Source organism: Lipomyces chichibuensis (assembly GCF_038497645.1).
Source record: "Lipomyces chichibuensis strain CBS 12929 unplaced genomic scaffold V1513scaffold_20, whole genome shotgun sequence".
Classification (NCBI taxonomy): domain Eukaryota; kingdom Fungi; phylum Ascomycota; class Lipomycetes; order Lipomycetales; family Lipomycetaceae; genus Lipomyces; species Lipomyces chichibuensis.
In genome coordinates, this window is record NW_027117472.1 from 168340 (window position 1) to 186736 (window position 18397).

At 46.5% G+C, this 18397-nt stretch overlaps 7 protein-coding genes across 7 annotated transcripts; 3 read left to right on the forward strand and 4 right to left on the reverse strand.

The window, feature by feature from the left end:
• Positions 1-53: 53 nt before the first annotated feature.
• V1513DRAFT_116750 (uncharacterized protein) lies at positions 54-1387 on the forward strand. Its single transcript, XM_066894141.1, has one exon. The coding sequence runs from the start codon at positions 259-261 to the stop codon at positions 943-945; it is 687 nt and encodes a 228-aa protein (XP_066753050.1). The 5' UTR covers positions 54-258; the 3' UTR covers positions 946-1387.
• A 244-nt stretch (positions 1388-1631) lies between these two features.
• On the reverse strand, positions 1632-2940 carry V1513DRAFT_446572 (3' exoribonuclease family, domain 1-domain-containing protein). Its single transcript, XM_066898286.1, has one exon. It carries the CDS (start codon positions 2849-2851, stop codon positions 1895-1897), a length of 957 nt encoding a protein of 318 aa, XP_066753051.1. The 5' UTR covers positions 2852-2940; the 3' UTR covers positions 1632-1894.
• Positions 2941-3019: 79 nt separating this feature from the next.
• V1513DRAFT_446576 (uncharacterized protein) lies at positions 3020-6932 on the forward strand. The gene is made up of 5 exons (XM_066898287.1): positions 3020-3368; positions 3492-3565; positions 3627-3712; positions 3765-5440; positions 5488-6932. The coding sequence occupies exons 1-5, from the start codon at positions 3363-3365 to the stop codon at positions 6709-6711; spliced, it is 3066 nt and encodes a 1021-aa protein (XP_066753052.1). The 5' UTR covers positions 3020-3362; the 3' UTR covers positions 6712-6932.
• V1513DRAFT_446579 (acyl-CoA N-acyltransferase) lies at positions 6896-9117 on the reverse strand. The gene is made up of 2 exons (XM_066898288.1): positions 8784-9117; positions 6896-8475 (listed from the first exon to the last, which is right to left on the reverse strand). The coding sequence occupies exons 1-2, from the start codon at positions 9063-9065 to the stop codon at positions 7138-7140; spliced, it is 1620 nt and encodes a 539-aa protein (XP_066753053.1). The 5' UTR covers positions 9066-9117; the 3' UTR covers positions 6896-7137.
• Positions 9118-9266: 149 nt separating this feature from the next.
• On the reverse strand, positions 9267-12639 carry V1513DRAFT_116745 (P-loop containing nucleoside triphosphate hydrolase protein). Its single transcript, XM_066894140.1, has 2 exons — positions 11730-12639; positions 9267-11681 (listed from the first exon to the last, which is right to left on the reverse strand). Exons 1-2 carry the CDS (start codon positions 12500-12502, stop codon positions 9524-9526), a joined length of 2931 nt encoding a protein of 976 aa, XP_066753054.1. The 5' UTR covers positions 12503-12639; the 3' UTR covers positions 9267-9523.
• V1513DRAFT_446582 (uncharacterized protein) lies at positions 12541-14597 on the forward strand. Its single transcript, XM_066898289.1, has one exon. It carries the CDS (start codon positions 12840-12842, stop codon positions 14481-14483), a length of 1644 nt encoding a protein of 547 aa, XP_066753055.1. The 5' UTR covers positions 12541-12839; the 3' UTR covers positions 14484-14597.
• V1513DRAFT_446584 (Hamartin protein-domain-containing protein) lies at positions 14559-18361 on the reverse strand. The gene is made up of 3 exons (XM_066898290.1): positions 18117-18361; positions 16869-18004; positions 14559-16813 (listed from the first exon to the last, which is right to left on the reverse strand). Exons 1-3 carry the CDS (start codon positions 18122-18124, stop codon positions 14787-14789), a joined length of 3171 nt encoding a protein of 1056 aa, XP_066753056.1. The 5' UTR covers positions 18125-18361; the 3' UTR covers positions 14559-14786.
• Between the last annotated feature and the right edge of the window lie 36 nt (positions 18362-18397).

Consider the following 18397-nt stretch of genomic DNA (forward strand, 5'->3'; position numbering starts at 1 on the left):
GTGACGTACGGCCGCACTCCTGATGGAACCGGTATGTGTGATGATTTGCCCAATGGTCTTGATATCGTGTGGTAATCGATCCCTGCTTGCTTGTTCCACGCCACGTTCTATGAGCAACGTTCTTAGAATAGTGCGACTAGAAGCTGTCGAATTTCCCTATTTCACGTCCAGTTATCGCCCTTTGACTACATATTCTTTCAATTTCTCTGTATTTGTCTAACCGTAAATGTAGTTTTTGCTGTGCCTGAGACTGAGGATATGGTTACTGCGCTACTAGATCCTCGTAAGCCCAAGTCAATTGCAGATATATTGACTCTTACGATCCTTACTTTCTATGTGGCCCTATACCTGATTCTTCCATCAAACTTTCGAAAATGGACTTTCCTCGGAATCTATGCTATCTCTCGATTGTCTTACAATGGCGGTCTCGGTTACCTACTGTATCAGCAATCGTTCCACAGGCGGCTAACTAAGTGGGCTGCCAAAACCAGGATTTTCAACAGACCTGGTCCCAATGCTTCTGTTCTCCGTCGCACAACTTATGGTATAATTAAGAGAGAGCTCTCAGCCAAGATGGGCAGTGACTATACTTTTGAGACTGTTCCTCTCGAGTATAACACCTGGTTGCTTTTCCGCCGCGTCGTGGATCTTATCCTCATGTCGGATTTCACTTCATACATACTCTTCGCTGTTGCTTGCGCGAGTATTCCTGAGAATCAGACAATGGCCCTTCATGTGGGACGATGGGCTGCCGGCATTTTTCTCTTCCTTTTTAACCTGTGGGTTAAGCTCGACGCTCATCGGGTGGTTAAGGATTATGCGTGGTACTGGGGGGATTTCTTTTTCTTGGAGGATCTGGAGCTTTGCTTCGATGGTATCTTCGAGCTCGTTCCTCATCCTATGTACTCTGTTGGATATGCTGGGTACTATGTAAGTATCTTGTAAACTACGCTCGGCCGCTTGAATGCTAATACTTCATAGGGCATCTCTCTTATGGCTGCTAGCTACACCCTTTTGTTCGTCTCATTGGCTGCACATGCTTGCCAGTTTGCCTTCTTATTCATTGTCGAGAATCCACGTATGTCGCGCTGACAGTTACTTTTGTTCGTATGGGAAGCTCACCGTTTTGACAGACATTGCGAAGACGTACTCATCCCCACCAAAGTAGATATAAGGTCATGCCACGATATGAAATAATTAGGGGGTCATAATATTAGCTGGACGATATAGAAAACTGGAAGGTATTCTATCTTCTACGAATATTTTGTGACAACATTTACTCTTAATAAATCTCTTGAGGTTCTGTTTGGAACGCAGATACATGTACTAAGTGGGTTGGTCGACGACATCATTATTCCAACTATTCGCTGTGATTTTGTTTCTTTTATCTATGCCTAACTTATTTGCTGTACCTGAGATTTAGGATTTTTGATGTTCCTGCTAGACAGAAAGGTTAACTTTTTTTCAGTTCACTATTGCATGCGATGCATATACATGGAAGATTTCTATTCAACAATTTGGAAATATACTTACTGATGGTTTAGACGGCCAATTGTGATTTTGTTTTATTATGTACACTGTTCAATGCTTTTCCATGTTTATATTTGTGCTATTTTATAATAGCTATTCGACTCATAAGCTGCGCTTTTTCCCTTTCTCTCCTTCGCTTCATGTGTGATGGAAGAGTTTATTTTTGTCAATTCCAAATTAATTGTACAGTAGTGCTCTGTCAAGTGAATTGGTTACATTTGAAGCTCTAGCGACATGTAGAATCGTACATATTAACATTCAGATCCGGAACTTAATGACATGACTTTAGATATATCTTGCAGAAATGTATGACATCGGATGAATGCGAGAATCGCGTATGGGAACTGTTTAGCCATAACTTTCTTTAATCGCCAAGTTTCATCTTCTTTGTTGCCTGACAAGATGTCTCTTCTTGCTCCGGGAAACCTTGAAGCAAAACTGCATTGACCAATTTTCGTACTTCCTTAGCGCCGTCGCATGCAGTTTTGAGCACTCGAATCAAACTGGCACCCTCTATCGAATATGCTGTCTCGGCAACAGGTCGTTTTGGAGATTCATCGTCGATCCAGAATCCTGATATCTCGTCTCTGCTCGCCATGTAACTTACAACTCCTCGTCCTATGTCATGAAGCTTAGAAGCGCCTAGGACTTCATCTATATTCATCTTGTTTGTATCCTCTTCGGAAGTCTCTTCGATGCCATATTCGTCAAGATCTATCTCAATATCTTCCTCGGTTCCCATCGGGAACTTGACCGCACAAGCCGTGACAACATCCACAACTTCAATACCGGCATCCACAACTGCAACACTGGCTGCGGTGACGCAGCACGCCGCAATCTGCTTAACGAGTCCTTTCCACACTGGCGGTCCCGAGATCACGACGACCGAGACACTGATGCCTGACTTTGGATACTGTGCCAGCCTTATTGACGGTATCAACGAGGCATATATGAAGTCCGCCAATGCCCGCTCAAGACCGGTGGTATATCCACCACCCTGCTGAATGCCTAGTACGTGCGCGTCAGATGAAAACGGGAGAAATTTGACGTCGACAGCTAATTTTGCAGTCGGCGAGAATGATCCTTTTTGTGACCGTGGACCATTCACAAGGGCAAGAATTTTGTTCTGCTGATGTTCAACATAGGCTGACCCTGATGCATCAGGTAGCACTGATGTCTTTAAGTAAATTTTGTGAGCAGAGTCGAGCTTTGAGTCGGACTTAGTAGTTGTTTTAAGAGCTGATTTCGGCGTGTCGTCCACGTAAGTCAGTGGTCGCGCTAGAGGAGGAACGAGTATCCGTCGTCGATCTGAAAGATACATTTGTTCTGAGTTTAACTGTCGAATACTTCGCGCAAAAGCCTACAAATATCCGTGAAATCTGCGAGTCAAGCAATGGATTGATCTGTCGACCATAAAGTTTTGGTGAACGTCTAATGGCTGTCGCCGCATCAAACTAACGAACTGCAACCGAATTTGCAAACCGGTTTACTCACAATTATCTCAGCGATGGTTGTGACGTGCGGCTTCTTCCTGCTTCTTCGCGGTTAGGGAATTGGATTTCTCATCAAATCAACTAAATGTCTCCCGGCCAGATATCTCGTCATTGACCTCCACTCCCCTATTGCCACGGTTGATTTGCAACTTGGAGCTTATAAATCGGCAATCCCACTTAGTTGCAGTCTTTCGTTTATTTCCAGTGCATCGATTGCTCGAGGACATATATAGATTAGATTTGTCCACGATTGCCTCCCGGTTTATACGTTCTTGAAGTAGTGTCCTTACTATCGCAAGGATTTTTATCGATTTCTTTGGGTGAACACCATTCATCATAATGGCAGTAAGTTATTTATCACGTGTCAAGTGAAGAGATGGGATTGTCATGCTGGGATATAGAGGTCATGGCGGTTTCATGGTGTCTAATATGGTAATTTCTGCTTTGCTAATTGAGTTACATTTGCAGGACGCAAATAGCATGCAGATTGATAACACCGAGGATGGTCCTATCATTGACGAGGGATTGTATTCGCGCCAGCTGTAAGTTGTCGTTAACTTCTCGGGTTGCTGTGGAGGTCGTGCTAACGCCACCAAATGGCAGATACGTCCTTGGTGAGGAGGCCATGAAGCGGATGAACACATCGAACATTCTTGTTGTTGGACTTAAAGGCCTTGGTGTCGAAATTGGTGAGTAAATTGCTCGTCTACATGATAGCGAATATGGCTGATCGTAGATTAGCCAAGAATGTCACTCTTGCCGGTGTCAAGAGTATCACCCTGTGGGATCCTGCCCCAACGAAGATCGAGGACCTTTCGTCACAGTTCTTTCTGCGTGAGGAGGATATTGGCGTGTCGAGAGCTGTTGCTACCGCTCCACGACTTGCGGAACTGAATCAGTATGTCAAAGTGTCTGTTCTTGAAAGTCCTCTGGATGCGCCTACTATCAGCCAGTTCCAGGTTGTCGTCCTGACTGAAACTTCTCTTGAGACTCAGTTGCAGATCAACGAATTCACTCACAAGTATAATATTTCTTTCATTTCTGCTGACGTTCGAGGATTGTTTGGCGTCATTTTCAACGACTTTGGGACCAACTTCCAGATTACTGATGCCACCGGAAACGAGCCCGTCCACGGAATTGTTTCAGACATCGATGAAAATGGAAATGTGTCCGTGCTGGATGATAGCCGTCATGGTCTAGAGGACGGTGACTATGTTAAGTTTACCGAAGTTGAGGGAATTCCATCATTAAATGATGGTCATCCAAGGAAGGTCAAAGTCCTTGGCCCGTATGCGTTCAACATTGGCTCGCTTAGTGGTCTCGGTACATACGTAAAGGGCGGCTTATTCACTCAAGTTCAAATGCCCTTCACAGTCGACTTTGAGCCACTGTCGAAGCAGTTAGAAAAGCCAGAGTATTTGATTTCCGATTTCGCCAAGATGGAGCGGCCAGCTCAGCTTCATATTGGATTCCAGGCCCTGCAGGGATTTGCCAACAAGCACGAAGGCCAGCTTCCAAGACCATATAACGATGAGGACGCGAACGAATTGCTGCATCTTGCTCGCACATTGTCGGAGCAGAACTCTTCAATTTTAAATGGCGCTGAATTGGATGAGAAGTTGCTGAAGGAGCTGGCATACCAAGCCCGAGGCGATCTTCCACCCATGACGGCTGTCTTTGGCGGTATTGTTGCACAAGAAGTGTTGAAGGCGTCGTCCGGAAAGTTCGGTCCGATTAAGCAGTATTTCTATTATGATTCATTGGAATCACTACCTGAGAAATTCCCAAGAACAGTTGAGAACACCGCCCCGACTGGGTCACGATACGACAACCAGATTGCGGTTTTCGGCACGGAGTTTCATGAGCAAATTTGCAACATGCGCGAGTTCTTGGTCGGATCAGGTGCAATCGGTTGTGAGATGCTGAAGAACTGGGCTTTGATGGGACTAGGTACTGGTCCTCGAGGCAAAATCGTTGTTACTGATATGGATTCTATCGAGAAGTCAAACTTGAACCGACAATTCCTTTTCCGACCTCATGATGTAGGCAAGCAAAAATCAGAGGTCGCTGCAAGGGCTGCTGTTACTATGAATCCCGAGCTTGCTGGTCACATTGAGTCAAAGCAGGAAAAGGTTGGTACAGACAGTGAGAATGTTTTTGACGACGACTTCTGGAATGGATTGGACGGCGTGACCAACGCTCTCGATAACGTTGATGCGCGAACTTATATGGACCGACGATGCGTATTCTACCGGAAACCATTACTAGAGAGTGGTACTCTCGGAACAAAAGGCAATACTCAGGTCATATATCCAGGTCTCACTGAGAGTTACTCGTCTAGTCAGGATCCTCCAGAAAAGAGTATTCCTCTTTGCACTCTCCGAAGCTTCCCAAATCAGATCGAACACACCATTGCTGTATGTTTTCAAGGTTTCTATGCGTTTTGCATGCTAATGAGTCGTAGTGGGCCAAGAACTTGTTTCAGGAGTACTTCGTTCTTCCGGCGGAGAACGTCAACCTGTATCTATCGCACCCTGACTTTGTTGAGAGCACACTGAAGCAGAGCGGTGACCAGAAGACCATCCTGGAGACCCTACAATCTTATCTTGTTACTGCTAAGCCACTCACTTTCGACGAATGCATTATCTGGGCGCGATTGGAGTTTGAGAAGAAATACAACAACGAGATTGCTCAGCTTTTGTACAATTTCCCTAAGGATGCTGTCACGTCGTCGGGATCGCAGTTCTGGTCCGGTCCGAAGCGTGCGCCTAACCCCTTGGTGTTCGATCCCAGCAACGACACACACATGAACTTCATTGTTGCAGGCGCTAATCTCCATGCTTTCAATTATGGTCTGAAGGGATGTACTGATCTGACCGTGTTTAACAAAGTCCTGGAGAATATAATGGTTCCCGAGTTCTCGCCTAGATCCGGTGTCAGGATCCAGGTGAACGAGAATGAGCCAGTCGAAGGCGACTCGACGAGCCTCGAAGATGACGAGCTCAAGAAGCTTGCCGAGAGCTTGCCGCCGCCATCTTCCCTTGCAGGCTACAGGCTTGTTGCCGTCGAGTTTGAAAAGGACGATGATACCAACCACCACATTGACTTCATAACGGCGGCTTCGAATTTGCGTGCGCTGAATTACGCCATTGAACCTGCCGACCGTCTCCGCACGAAGCTGATTGCGGGTCGGATTATTCCTGCGATTGCGACAACTACAGCCTTGGTTACTGGTCTTGTGAATTTAGAACTGTATAAGGTCGCCGACGGCAAGAACAAACTCGAATCGTATAAGAACGGATTCGTGAATTTGTCGCTCCCATTCTTCGGCTTTTCCGAGCCGATCGCGTCTCCCAAGTTGAAGTACAACGGCAAAGAAGTCGATAAGATCTGGGACAGGTTCGATTTGGATAAGGACATCACGTTGAAGGCGCTGATTGACTACTTCAAGGAGAAGGAGGGTCTCACGATCACCATGTTGTCGTACGGCGTAAGTCTACTCTACGCGTCGTTCTTCCCGGCAAAGAAGTTGCAGGATAAATATAATCTGCCGCTCACAAAACTCATTGAGTCTGTGTCCAAGAAACCGGTGCCTGAGCACGCGAAGACTTTGATTTTCGAGATTTGTGCGGACGATTTGGATGATGAGGATGTTGAGGTTCCATATATTTCGTTGAAGTTGAGGTGAATTACAAGATAGATGTTAGCCGCTAGTGCGATATTTTGAAAGAAAAAGAAAGGTTCATCAATTAGTAGGAGGTTATAAAGTGTTACAAAGATGTCGTTGTTAGCGAGTAGTTGTGATTATAAACGGTATATGTGGCTGTCAATCGAAATATAGTTTTCGTATTAAGAGTATTGTACTGTAGTTGTACCAAGATATAACTTTAATATATTTGACTTCCATCACTTCCGAGTGACAATGATACAAGCGGTACTAAACCGACTAAAAAATTGGTATACAATATGAAAGGCGACTCCCAAGAGCAAATACAAGGGACAAGAGAAACCCAAACACTAATATTAAGAACACATCAAAATGCTAACGCCCATGAACTCCATATTGGACCTTGTGAAAATAATAAGAAAATGTAAATTAACGGCATGATATGGATTACCAAGCAAACCGGAGCTGTGCTGGCGTGAATACAGGAGGTTTCCATTGTAACTTTTGCGGATCCAGTTTTCTGCGTCGTCGTTTATTTAATTTTTCGCGATACTCTAGTACGCCGTTCGTTAGACAGATGATATGCTGCCCCCTATAATATTTGAGCATGTTTAGCGTTTGGAGAGTGTGCAAAACGTCTTGAGTCGTCATCGACGTCGCTGTCGCAATTTCTTCGATCGTGGTTTCTTTTACATCGCGCTCTTCGTCTGCTAGTAACTCGATGATTGTGTCGGACCAGTATGCACGGTACGACAGTAGACCTAAATCTGACAATGGTTTCTCTGGAGAACCAAGTTTGCCTTCTTTCTTAGAGAGTTCGTATGAGAAGTCAATGAGAAGCTTTCCATAACCGAGCCGCTGGTACTGCGGAAGTGTTAAGATACACGCGACGTTGTATTGCTCAGCTGACTCCTTCTCTTTCGAAAAGTATCCGACTAAATGATGTCCGAGTTCATCGCGTCTTGTCATGCAGTAAAACAAGAACGGATCAACATCATAATAAAGCGTCTTGTGATCCAAAAAGAGTTTGGAAAGCAGGCACAAATTGCGGCACCATGTGCGCTGTCGCCTACCATCTATTTCAAAAAAGGACACATTCTCATCACGATATATCTCATTACCCGGAGGATGCTGTAGCTGGCACTTGACGCGGTGTCGCTGGAATTGCCTAATAGATCCGTAATATGAGAGACAGAACTCGCAGATATACACGCAATCATCTTCTGTTAATTCAACTGGATATGGACTGAAATACCATGGCTCGATTTCGTGCTGACCAAACTGAATCTTCATGAAATTGCGTACGCGAGCAACTTCATGGGCATTCTGCGTCATCGACCCCGACGTACGCAACTTTTCAATCTCCTCCTCGCGAGAGTAATTATCCGGCTGCAGTCCGTCAGTTGTCTCGGGCTGCGCGTCGTCCAAGTCCATCAAGTCGGTGTCCTTGGCGTCAACATCATCTGACGGCGTTGAGGTCATAGGAGTGGCATTGTTGGTAGTGCCAGGCGTGAGTCCGTCCAGGAATGGGTCGACATCATCCTTGACAAGACCCGCTTCAATATTTTCTTTTCCACGTGCTCGAGCAAGTTGCGCTGCTTTAGCGATCTTGGCCGGCACACGAGATCTCTTGTTCTTCCGATCCCGGGCGAGTGGTGTGTCTTTCGAGTTCTTCGAGTTCTTGGACGCCGCGGACGCGGGTGCCTTCTTAGGCTTTTCAGGTCGCGGCCATTCTACTGGTCGACTGAGATCGAGTCGCGGGGCGGTGACCCATTCGTCGAGACGCTGTCAAATGTTAGCATAGTGAAGAATTATCCTGGGTGGAAGCTCAAATAGCCGATGAGTCCCTCCACACAGCCAGACTCGATCACAACCCATTGCTTGCGCTGTCAACTCTTTTCCGCGAAATAGGACCCTGGTGATCAACGGTATGCATCTGATCGCCGGGTAACACTCCGCCAGATCCAAGATCATGAACTCTTGATCTCCGGGTAAATGCATAAGCGCCACAGATTGTCACGGAAGGGGTGGCAAACAGTCTCTTGATGACGACCAGAGCACGTAAAAAATCGCAAAAATTCAGAAAAAAATACCTTATTAAAATCCTGGTAGTGAACATAAAATACAGGCTCTCCTTTCTTTGTGTGGATGGAGAGGAGCTCGGCGACGCGGTAGTCGTGGTCTTTGGAGACCCACACCTTGCAGCCGACGCGGAGCTGGGCGAGGGTGGCGATCGACAGCAGCGGCGGCGATTGGGAGCCATTCGGGACACTCGGAGCAGCAGAGAGCGAGTCGGACGGTGGATTTTGGTCCATGACAGACAGCGGCGGCGGCTGGGGAGTCGCCTGGATGGATGGCGAGGCCTGGGACGACATGATTGCGTCCTCTACGGCCAGTTGCAAGCTGCTTCCTGGTGATGCTGTGGACCTCATCACGGCATCTGAGATGTGCCGTGATAGCTTGAAGCGGCTGCATCTAACGCCACACCTGATTGGTCTGTGTTCGCATAACTGTGGCATACATGCGCATTTGCGCCATAGCAGGCTCCATTACTGTTTTCCTCGTATTCGCATTCACTTTTGGCTTCCGCAGATTCATCCCAGGAGGCACATTCACAACTTAAGGTGTTTGGATTCCTAATTATTGTTTAAGTGGAAGTTATAAGTGAAAAGAGGTAATCCAAACACGACGTCAATCTAAAGATGTAGAGAATTATTGTTCAAATGATGAATCTGCGCATAAGACTCTATTTGAATCTGATTGTACAATGCAAGTAAATTTATTTCATAAATAGCTAATTAGGCAAAACTTTTATTCTACTGCTCTACAATCATCACTTCTTCGCCTTCCTGCTCGGTCTCGCGTTCTTCTGCCGTCGCTTCTCCTTAAGGTTCCGCATCTTGCGGATTTCTGTCGTCGACCTGAGCTCACTGGTAGTATTCTTGTTTTTGACAAGACCCTTTGCCTCTGCTTCCTTAAACCTCTTGGACCGTTGCTTGAAGTCGTCCCGCAACCTGTCCGCCGGCTTAGGTGCCTTCACTTCTTTGTGCTTATACCGTCTATTCTGCGGCATGCTGTGACTCGAATTAGAGGCGTTCTCCATCTCACCAATGCGCAGACGACCCTTGCGGTTCGCCTGTTTCCAACTTTCGAACCGGCCCGACTTGTAAGTAGCAGGTAAACGGACACCGTTCTCTCCTCTGATCATCTTGCCCTTCTTGCCGCCCATCGTAGTCTCATCGCCAGTTGACTTGGTCACGTACTTGCCGCGCTTCTTGTCCCATTTAGTAAGCTTAGTGCGGTTGCTGCCAATGATACCAGTCGACTGACGCATTTGCTCGTCTGCTACAAGATCAAACGCGGCCGCAGGAGCTGCATCCATGAATGACGTAATCGAAGTCGAGTTGCCGGAATTAATTCCATAACCCCGGTCTTGCGCTATTTCTGCAGGAGCGTAATGAGATATGTAGTGCGTCTCGTCCTTAAACGATAGCTTCTTTGTCTTCTTAGACATTGACGCATCACGATCACCTGAGGACCCTCGTTTCCGTTTACTGCCGACCTCAGACGCAAGCTTGAAAGTGTTCAGGAGATCTGCTTCTGATGCAGCGGACAAATCCGCTCCGGTCTTCTCCTCAATCTCGCCATCATCGTCGTTGTCTATCTCGCTGTCCCCTAAATCCACCTTTCTCTGTGGGACCTCAGGACCAATCCTGAGGGTTCCCTTTTCTTTTGCATGTAGTTGAATCGGAGCTACTTGCGCTCTCCGCCGTCTCATCAAATCTGCACCAGATTCAACTGCAACACCTCCCTTCCTCGTTAGCTCAAATATTGTTTCCGCTGGTCGAAAGTTCGCGAGCCGTCCCAACATGTTTTCCCGCTCAGCAAGTTTATGTTCCTTGAACAAAGGATTTAGAGAGTCCCACCCTTTAGCAATCACCTCCTTTGCGCGCTTCACACTCTCCATCGACGCGGATCCGCGGGTCTTGAGGTACAGTTTCTCAGCTTTGATCGAAACTTGCTGAATCGACAATAGATCGAAATCCTTGGCCAGTAAACTCTGCACGTCTTCACACGACCGCTCAAGGTCATCGCGAGGAAAGCTACCCACGACCATATTCGCCGCGTAATCTATGTCATCAATATCGGTCTCCTGTACTTGTTCTGGTAGCAGTAAATTTTTGCCCAGGAAAAGCTCAAGGTCAAGTAAATACGGGACTTCAGAATCCTTGACGAGCGAGAACGCGCGACCGCGCTTTCCTGCACGAGCAGTTCGACCAACACGATGCACGAATACCTTTGGTGAGCCAGGAAACGCGTAATTGATGACGTTCGACAAAATCGGAATATCAATACCTCGAGCGGCGACGTCTGTCACAACGAGAATGGAAGTGACTCCGGATCTGAACATTGCGAGCTGATCGCGGCGTGCATGTTGGTCAAGCGAACCGTAGATGTACGATACCGCGTAGCCAAACCCTCTGAGCAGTCCAGTAACATACTCCACATGATGACGTGTAGGGGTGAAGATAAGTGTAGCGTGAGCAGAAGTGAGTTCGTTGTGTTCCGGTACACGTGCAGAAAATTTCTTCTTATAAAGATCTTTCTTGGATTTCTTCTTGTCATTCTTCTTGACCTCATCCTCTGAGTCCGCGGCATTATCCCTGTCAGCATCCGAGCCTTCTTGGTACTTCCAATCCTCTTCTCGCATTGGCATCTCTGCAGCAATAGGCATCTTAATAACTTCCCGGAGTAGCCACGCCAATGCACCATCAATCTCCGCCGTCTTTACGCTAAAGAAAAACATTTCCAGCTCCTCAGAAACCTTTGCGTCGGCATCGAGTCGGACAAGAACGGGATCATGTAGGCCTGCACGTGCAAATTCGACCAATGATTTGGGTAGTGTCGCTGAGAATAACAAGGTCTGTCGAGTTGCCGGTAAGCTGGCCAAAATTGATGTCAGCTGCATAGAAAATCCGAGTTCAAAGAGACTAAAGGCAATTAGCATTGTTATCAAACATATACGAGCAAAGGCATACCGGTCAGCCTCGTCGAAAACAATATACTCGACGGATCGTAGGTCAAGATCCATTTCTACTTTCAAATGTGCAAATCGACCTGGTGTTGCAATGATAATATCGGGGTTGGCCATCATCCAGCCAAACTGATCTTCTAGACTGTCACCACCTACTAGTAACACGCTCTTCAAATCAGTACCCCTCGAGAACTCCTTGACAACCTTCAGCGTCTGTAATGCCAGTTCTCTGCTTGGAGAGAGAATTATCGCCCGCGAGCCCACTTTCGCGCTGTGCGTCTTTAGTTTCTCGATCATTGGCAGGACGAACGCAGCCGTCTTGCCCGAACCAGTCCGGGCCATACCAACAACATCAAGACCTTCGAGCACAAGTGGGATAGTCTTACGCTGAATGGGTGTAGGCGTTTTGTATCCTTTTCGATGAATAGCTTTCACGAGCGACGTGGACAGACCGAGCGCGTTGAATTTGCCTGGATTAACCTTCTTTCTCCTCTGCGCTGCATCACTAGAAGCTACAGACGCGGGAACAGGCAAATTCTTGAAGAAATCTTCATCATCAGTATAGTCATCATTATCGGACACAATTTTTTCTTTGGAAGTCTTTGATGACTCATCCTCACTTTCCCTTGCATCCTTGACGGGTGCTTGTTGTCTCGAGGCCTTTCGCTTTCTGCCAACAATATCGAGGTCGCTATCAGCATCTGATCCCGATGACGACCCCCTCCGGAACGACGCGATCGCGTTCGAGATATCGTATTCCAACTCGCTATCAGACATGTTGCACGATTAATTGTTGGTAATACAAAATATCTCGACGAAGCTGATCGGGTCGAATCATGTATTGGATTTGGGAGCACTATGTTCACCAAAAAGTTTTTGTGCAACTCCCAGCCAGCCTTGGCGTCGAGCCGCATCGTTTCGAAGTTGACTTATATCTCTCCGGTGCTCATAACTTAGAATCGGCCCATCATGCGCTGAACATGATAGGTCTTATTCAAATTAGTATATACACCGGCACGATGGCTTCGCCAGGATTTCGATTAAGCTTGTTCTCATCAAGCTTCCTTCTCCGATCAGCACTTTCCGCTTAGTGTTCTAAGTTGGAAAAGACTAAATGGCAGTCCTCCATCGCTCTACGCTCAACATTACGAGTTCTATGGCGTCGACATCCTCTTCATATGGTTCGGCGCCAGCCTCGTCCGAGCAGGGTGTCGTAAGTGCATACAGCAGACAATGTTATCTTAGTATAATGAAAGAGGCTAATAAAGTCGAGGCTCGCAAGTCAATACTCGGCGTCATACCGCACGATTCAGATGTTCACTTGCGATGTCTCGTGCTGCATAATAAGCAGAGTTTCAAGGATTATCGTGATAGTGGTTTTCTGACAATGTTCCATGGTGCCGGTATATTTTACAGCATTGCACAAGGATTCATACACCAGCCGCAATCTTTCTACAGGTCACCATATCAACGTGCATATTACTACTACAACGGGCTCAAGGCAGGCACCGAAAGCCGTGCTATTGTCCACATGATAGCTCCGTATATCCACAGCACGCAGTCAATAATTCAGGCGACGTGCCTTTGGAATCCGGGCGTAATTGTCATCCATGTGCTAAACCTCGACTGCCCAACATGGCACGACGATTTAGAAATCGTTCTGTCACTGCGGAGGAAAGTTGTCATTGTAGTAGACGCTGCTAACGCAGACTCGCGGCGTGCCATGTCTGCGTCCGTGAAAGAATATATTATGGAGGCATTCCCTTCCTTTTCCACGTATGACCACGACTACTTTCGCGGCTCTGTTTGGATCAATGCTGACAGCGATTGCACGCCTATATTCTGCAAAATGACGATTTCAAATTTTAAAATCGATTCTACCGATCGCGCTAAAATGTCTATTCTCCACGAATTTCTCGACGTTTACGCTCGAGGCGCGAAGGCGTATGAACAACACTATTTACACGATAGTATGTTCAAGGATGAACATCAATCTGAAAGGCGCATTATGACACCATCCCGCGTGCAAATGGATTTGGATCCGGAAGTTACCGACGACTTCCACCCTTCCGTTTCAGGAAATGTCTGTCCAAAATCCAAAGTTAGATTTCACATGGTCAGCGCTGAGTACTACTCTCACCAAGATCGAATGCCTCAGTATATTCTGGACGTCGTCTGCATTGAAGGAGAACTGCGATGTGGAGAGAAGTACACTTTAGGTCCAACATTTGAAGGAAAATTTTATGCGTTTACTGTCAACGAGGCGCGAAATTGGTTTGGAGATGACACGGACGTAATTAAGGCAACTGCAGATGGCCGTATTGTCATTTCTTTTGATGTCGAACCAGCTGTTGCAACAAACGACATGTCAGTGGTACGGATCTTGAATCCCGGTCTCCGAATTACTGACGTTTCTGCCATGGAACCACCAGTCCACAGTATGCGTGCTGTCATTTTACTGGATATCCAACGAAATGCATCACTGTCAGTTAAACATTGGCTTTCAACAACGCAAGAAGTTAAGTTGTACTATGGAGCGGGAGCAACAGCGTATGCCTTGGTTGATTTATACATCCCCGCCGAACGGACCGTGATTTTGCGATTTCCTCCTCCAACATCTACAGGACTGGCGCGAGACGTTAATTATCTGTGGAGGGGCGAATGCGTGTTCATTACTTGCCTGAATCTCAGCTCCCTAGGCGCACCGGATGAGAATGCTGTTGTTGGTGGGACTATATTCAGGACCAGCGAAGACTGATTTGTTTATTCGGTAACTGTCTCTCGCGACTTTTGTTTCAAAGTTATCGATCCAAAGGCCGCATTATGGATAGAATCAAGAATGTTTAACGTCAATATATTGTCATAAACTCAATTCGTATTCGTACATTAATAATTTAGATAAAGCCAATTCTTAGTCGACAATTACCAAAAATTCGCACAGAGAACTCCAATTTATGTGAGATATACGAATCCTAGCAAAAAGCAATCCATCCCAAACCGATCAATCCCATTTATAACAATGCTTAGATGAAATAACGACAAACGATGGTGAACCCATAATTTACAAAACCTCACTCTTCTGTCCGGTCTGAATTCTGCTCTTGATCTCCGTGAGCTCTTGTTCCAGCTCCTCCACTCTAGACAAATATTGTTTTTCAAGTTGTTGTGACTCGGACTCAGCCAGTTTGACCCGTAACTCAAGCTTTGCAATACGGTTTTGCAGTTCTTCGTTCTCGTCTGTCAACGGTGCCTTCGATTTCCGCTCATCCCTCGCGTACATCTCAAGAACACGAGATTGAAGTACCGTATATTTTTTTCTCAATGACTCCACTTCACTTGCGGTCGTCATGGCATCCTTTAGCCTGCGACCAACTCTCTCAATCTCAGCTTCTTTCTCAAGAAATCCCTGCTTCAACATTTCAACCTCCATTCGAGACGCTTCTAACGCACCACGAACTCCATCTTCTTCGGCCTTCCACTGGTCCCGTTCTGCTTTTAAATCTCGATTCTTCTGAAGAAGCTGATTTGAATATTTAGCACGATCTGTTGCCAACGTCGTAAGTGTGGCATGTTGCTTTTTCGCATCGGTCTGCAGCCGCTCAATCTTAGTTTGCAACATGCGATTCGACAACAGCAAACCCTGCGTGTTTGCATCGTCTCGCTGAAGAATTGAATATTGCTCCTTCAGTCGTCGTAAATTTCGTAGCCGCAACTGCTTCAGATATCGTTCAAAGTTAAGCTCGTTACGCAGGACTAGAAGTTGTCGCTGTAGATAAGGGACCGGGACTTGAACCATTGACCTCAAATCTTGGGATGGTGCTGCATTGGATACTGTGTTGGCGCTGATACTGCTACTACCGAGAAAATGAGCATGTGAGAGCTGCATAAACGACATCGGACTCTTGGGGTTCTGACGTGATAGCCCCGGAGAGCTTTGCGTCTTCGGAGACAAAGGTAAAGACTTGATAGATGATGCAACGGAGGCGTGCCGCTGACCCTCCTCACTTGATGTAGTATGTTCAATATCGGGTCCTATATTAGAGTTGATGTTTGTGATAGGGGCTGGTAGCTTGAGGGACGATATGCTTTCGGACAAGGAACCGTGTTGCTGGGATCGATATACTGGTGATGACATCCCCAGAGACGCAGTCTCGACTGATCCGCGGCGCGACATGACTAGACTATTAATGTCTCTATGATCTTCGAGAATCGATTCGATGTCCATAATTGGTCTGTGAGTATTTCCACCAGGCGACATTTCTCCAGACCCGCTGATAGACGAGACGGATGCAGCTATCGGTGTCTGAGGCTTAAAATTTGGACTAGCCACAACCTTTGACCGTTCGCTCTCAGAGCTGGTAGACTGAAGGCCCTTCACCATGAACGGCTCAATAATCGGAGCGGAAATACGCCCTCCTGTGCTGTGACCGTCACTACCGATTCCAATCGAAGCGCGATCGGAGGCGCGACCAATATTGTCCTCCGTAGGGAACAAGTAGCTGTCTTCCGGAATCTCGTCAAGTGCGTCAATCACAGAGAAAGCCTCATCGCGATGCATCGCATCTTGCACTTCCGAAGTGCCTGAATCTGTTGGGCGTTCGTCTGACGGAACGATTTCCACATCAGTTTCAGCCGATTCGTCGAGAGACATGAAAGCGGGCAGTGGATCTTCAGTAGAGTGCTCAGGATGATCATGAAATCCTCGGAAAATAACAGTAGGCTCCTGCATTTCCGGCATCTCAAGATTCTTTGTATCAAGTGTGATACAGAATGCCGCGACATCCTCTGCCGTTCCCGCAAGGTCCCATCGCTGCCTATCTGAAATCTCGCTCTCAAATGTATAGCGGAAGAAATTAGGATGTAGTAAATGGCGCCGTGACATAACCTGTGAACGTAACGCGATATCGTCAATATCGTACTTTATGTAATCGCTGATTTCAGCGTTGCGCATTCGGAAATATCGCCTTGGACTTGTGAGGAATGTCAAAAAGTGGATCGGGTATAGTCCATATATAAATGTGAAGATCCTCGAATAGTTAACGGTCAAGGAGTCTGGACCAGCGCCTGCGGGGTCATCAAAGCTACCGTCTGCAAGAACGAAGTGTCAATTAGTTGGCAGCAATTTTGATTAGCAATAGCATACCTAATATGTCCCACGTCTGTTGCTCCCCCTGTGGCCTGATGACTGTCAGAAGACTACCCTGTCCGGGATCCTTACCCTCCGTGTCATCATAATAATAATACCCGCCATACGACATAGTACTACTGGGGCTCGACGCATCATCGCTTGACTTTGAGCTGCCTAAATCGTCGGGCCCGTTATGCGCACGTCCATCTTCTTCAACAGCGTCTCCTGGAGCTGCAAATTCTTTCTTGTATAGGATGTCCCAATACATCATTCTCGCATATACAGCGAAGATTTTTGGTAAGTCAGGACCAAGTATACTGCAGATATGTGGAAGTAGCATTACAAACACGGTACAAGCCAAGTTAACTGCAACAGCCGATCTGTCGTGTAAAAGACATTTGTACAGGTGACCAACTAGTTTCGAACTGTGAGTTTCGAACAAATGCGGCGGCTGTGCCTGCATAAATGAGCACAGCAGACTGAGAATAGCTACCCGATATTCCTTCTTCACAAAATACTGATCGAGAACGTTGAAAAATGCTTTTGGGCGTCTGTTGCCAAATCGTCTCAATTCACTCTCCGCATTTTGTATGCAAATCACTTGACGTTCTGCAACATCATCACCTGCATACTCGGTCATAGAAGTCCCAGTGACACCAACCAGTTGTTTTGTTCCGACATAGATCCGGACTAACATGTCTGCTACGAAATCCGACAATTTATCGCGTAACTGCAAGTCTATGCTTTCATCATCTGCATCATATACCATGATATTGAATAAAAACGCTCGTGCATCTTCAACTATCGCACGCGATCTTCCGGCAGAATCAATTGCTGGAAGCACAAACTGGTCGATCCAAAATTTCACGCCGTCTTGGTGCGCAGTTACGTTTGGAATAAGCTGTAATATTATCTGCAGAAAGAGACTCTCTTGAGGCGAATTGGGAGAAACCACATATGTTCTACAAGCATTCACCAACTCTTCATGCAATTTTTGAGCATCACTAGCCTCGTACTTGTCGTGCTTATTAATATATGCAGTGAGACTGCCAGACAGTGTGTCTGGGAGCTCTACCCTTTGATCGCGTGCAAGCGGCGGGTCTGCGCTTGATAGCGCCGCCGTTACAGCCTTTGAGAGGTCGCGAAGAGATCTAGACATAAATTAATAAACTCAAGTAACCAAATAATGAAATAAACTAATTCACAGTCATCACTAAAGGGTATCTAGATAATGTAGCAATACATTCACTAAATACGACTCACCCAGACATATATGAAGCCTTTTTCCTTCGAGCGCTTCGCAATGGCTACCGTTTCCACGGCGACACAAGGTCGAGTGACCGTTCTCACAAACACAAAATACTTAGTGGTAGTGTCTGTATTATCTTTTACTCCTTTCACTTCATTGGGACAGTCGCTGTGCAGGTGTCACATGTGTTGTAAAGATAAAGATCAGTCCGTTTGTGTAATGAAGTTCAGCTGTGCAGTTTCGACCCGTAGTCTCGAATTTTACAATTTTGATGTGCTACGCTGTGGAGTGGAAA

What these genes read in the sequence shown, in the direction of transcription:
- V1513DRAFT_116750 (XM_066894141.1), top strand. Translation starts at nt 259, where the DNA reads ATGGTTACTGCGCTACTAGATCCTCGTAAGCCCAAGTCAATTGCAGAT.
- V1513DRAFT_446572 (XM_066898286.1), bottom strand. Translation starts at nt 2,851, where the DNA reads ATGTATCTTTCAGATCGACGACGGATACTCGTTCCTCCTCTAGCGCGA.
- V1513DRAFT_446576 (XM_066898287.1), top strand. An exon ending in AGGCCTTGGTGTCGAAATTG is followed by an intron (nt 3,713 to 3,764) that starts GTGAGTAAATTG and finishes ATCGTAGATTAG; the next exon opens with CCAAGAATGTCACTCTTGCC. An exon ending in AGATCGAACACACCATTGCT is followed by an intron (nt 5,441 to 5,487) that starts GTATGTTTTCAA and finishes AATGAGTCGTAG; the next exon opens with TGGGCCAAGAACTTGTTTCA.
- V1513DRAFT_446579 (XM_066898288.1), bottom strand. Translation starts at nt 9,065, where the DNA reads ATGTCGTCCCAGGCCTCGCCATCCATCCAGGCGACTCCCCAGCCGCCG. An exon ending in ACTACCAGGATTTTAATAAG is followed by an intron (nt 8,476 to 8,783) that starts GTATTTTTTTCT and finishes AACATTTGACAG; the next exon opens with CGTCTCGACGAATGGGTCAC.
- V1513DRAFT_116745 (XM_066894140.1), bottom strand. Translation starts at nt 12,502, where the DNA reads ATGTCTGATAGCGAGTTGGAATACGATATCTCGAACGCGATCGCGTCG. An exon ending in GTTTTCGACGAGGCTGACCG is followed by an intron (nt 11,682 to 11,729) that starts GTATGCCTTTGC and finishes AATTGCCTTTAG; the next exon opens with TCTCTTTGAACTCGGATTTT.
- V1513DRAFT_446582 (XM_066898289.1), top strand. Translation starts at nt 12,840, where the DNA reads ATGGCAGTCCTCCATCGCTCTACGCTCAACATTACGAGTTCTATGGCG.
- V1513DRAFT_446584 (XM_066898290.1), bottom strand. An exon ending in ACAGACGTGGGACATATTAG is followed by an intron (nt 16,814 to 16,868) that starts GTATGCTATTGC and finishes TCGTTCTTGCAG; the next exon opens with ACGGTAGCTTTGATGACCCC.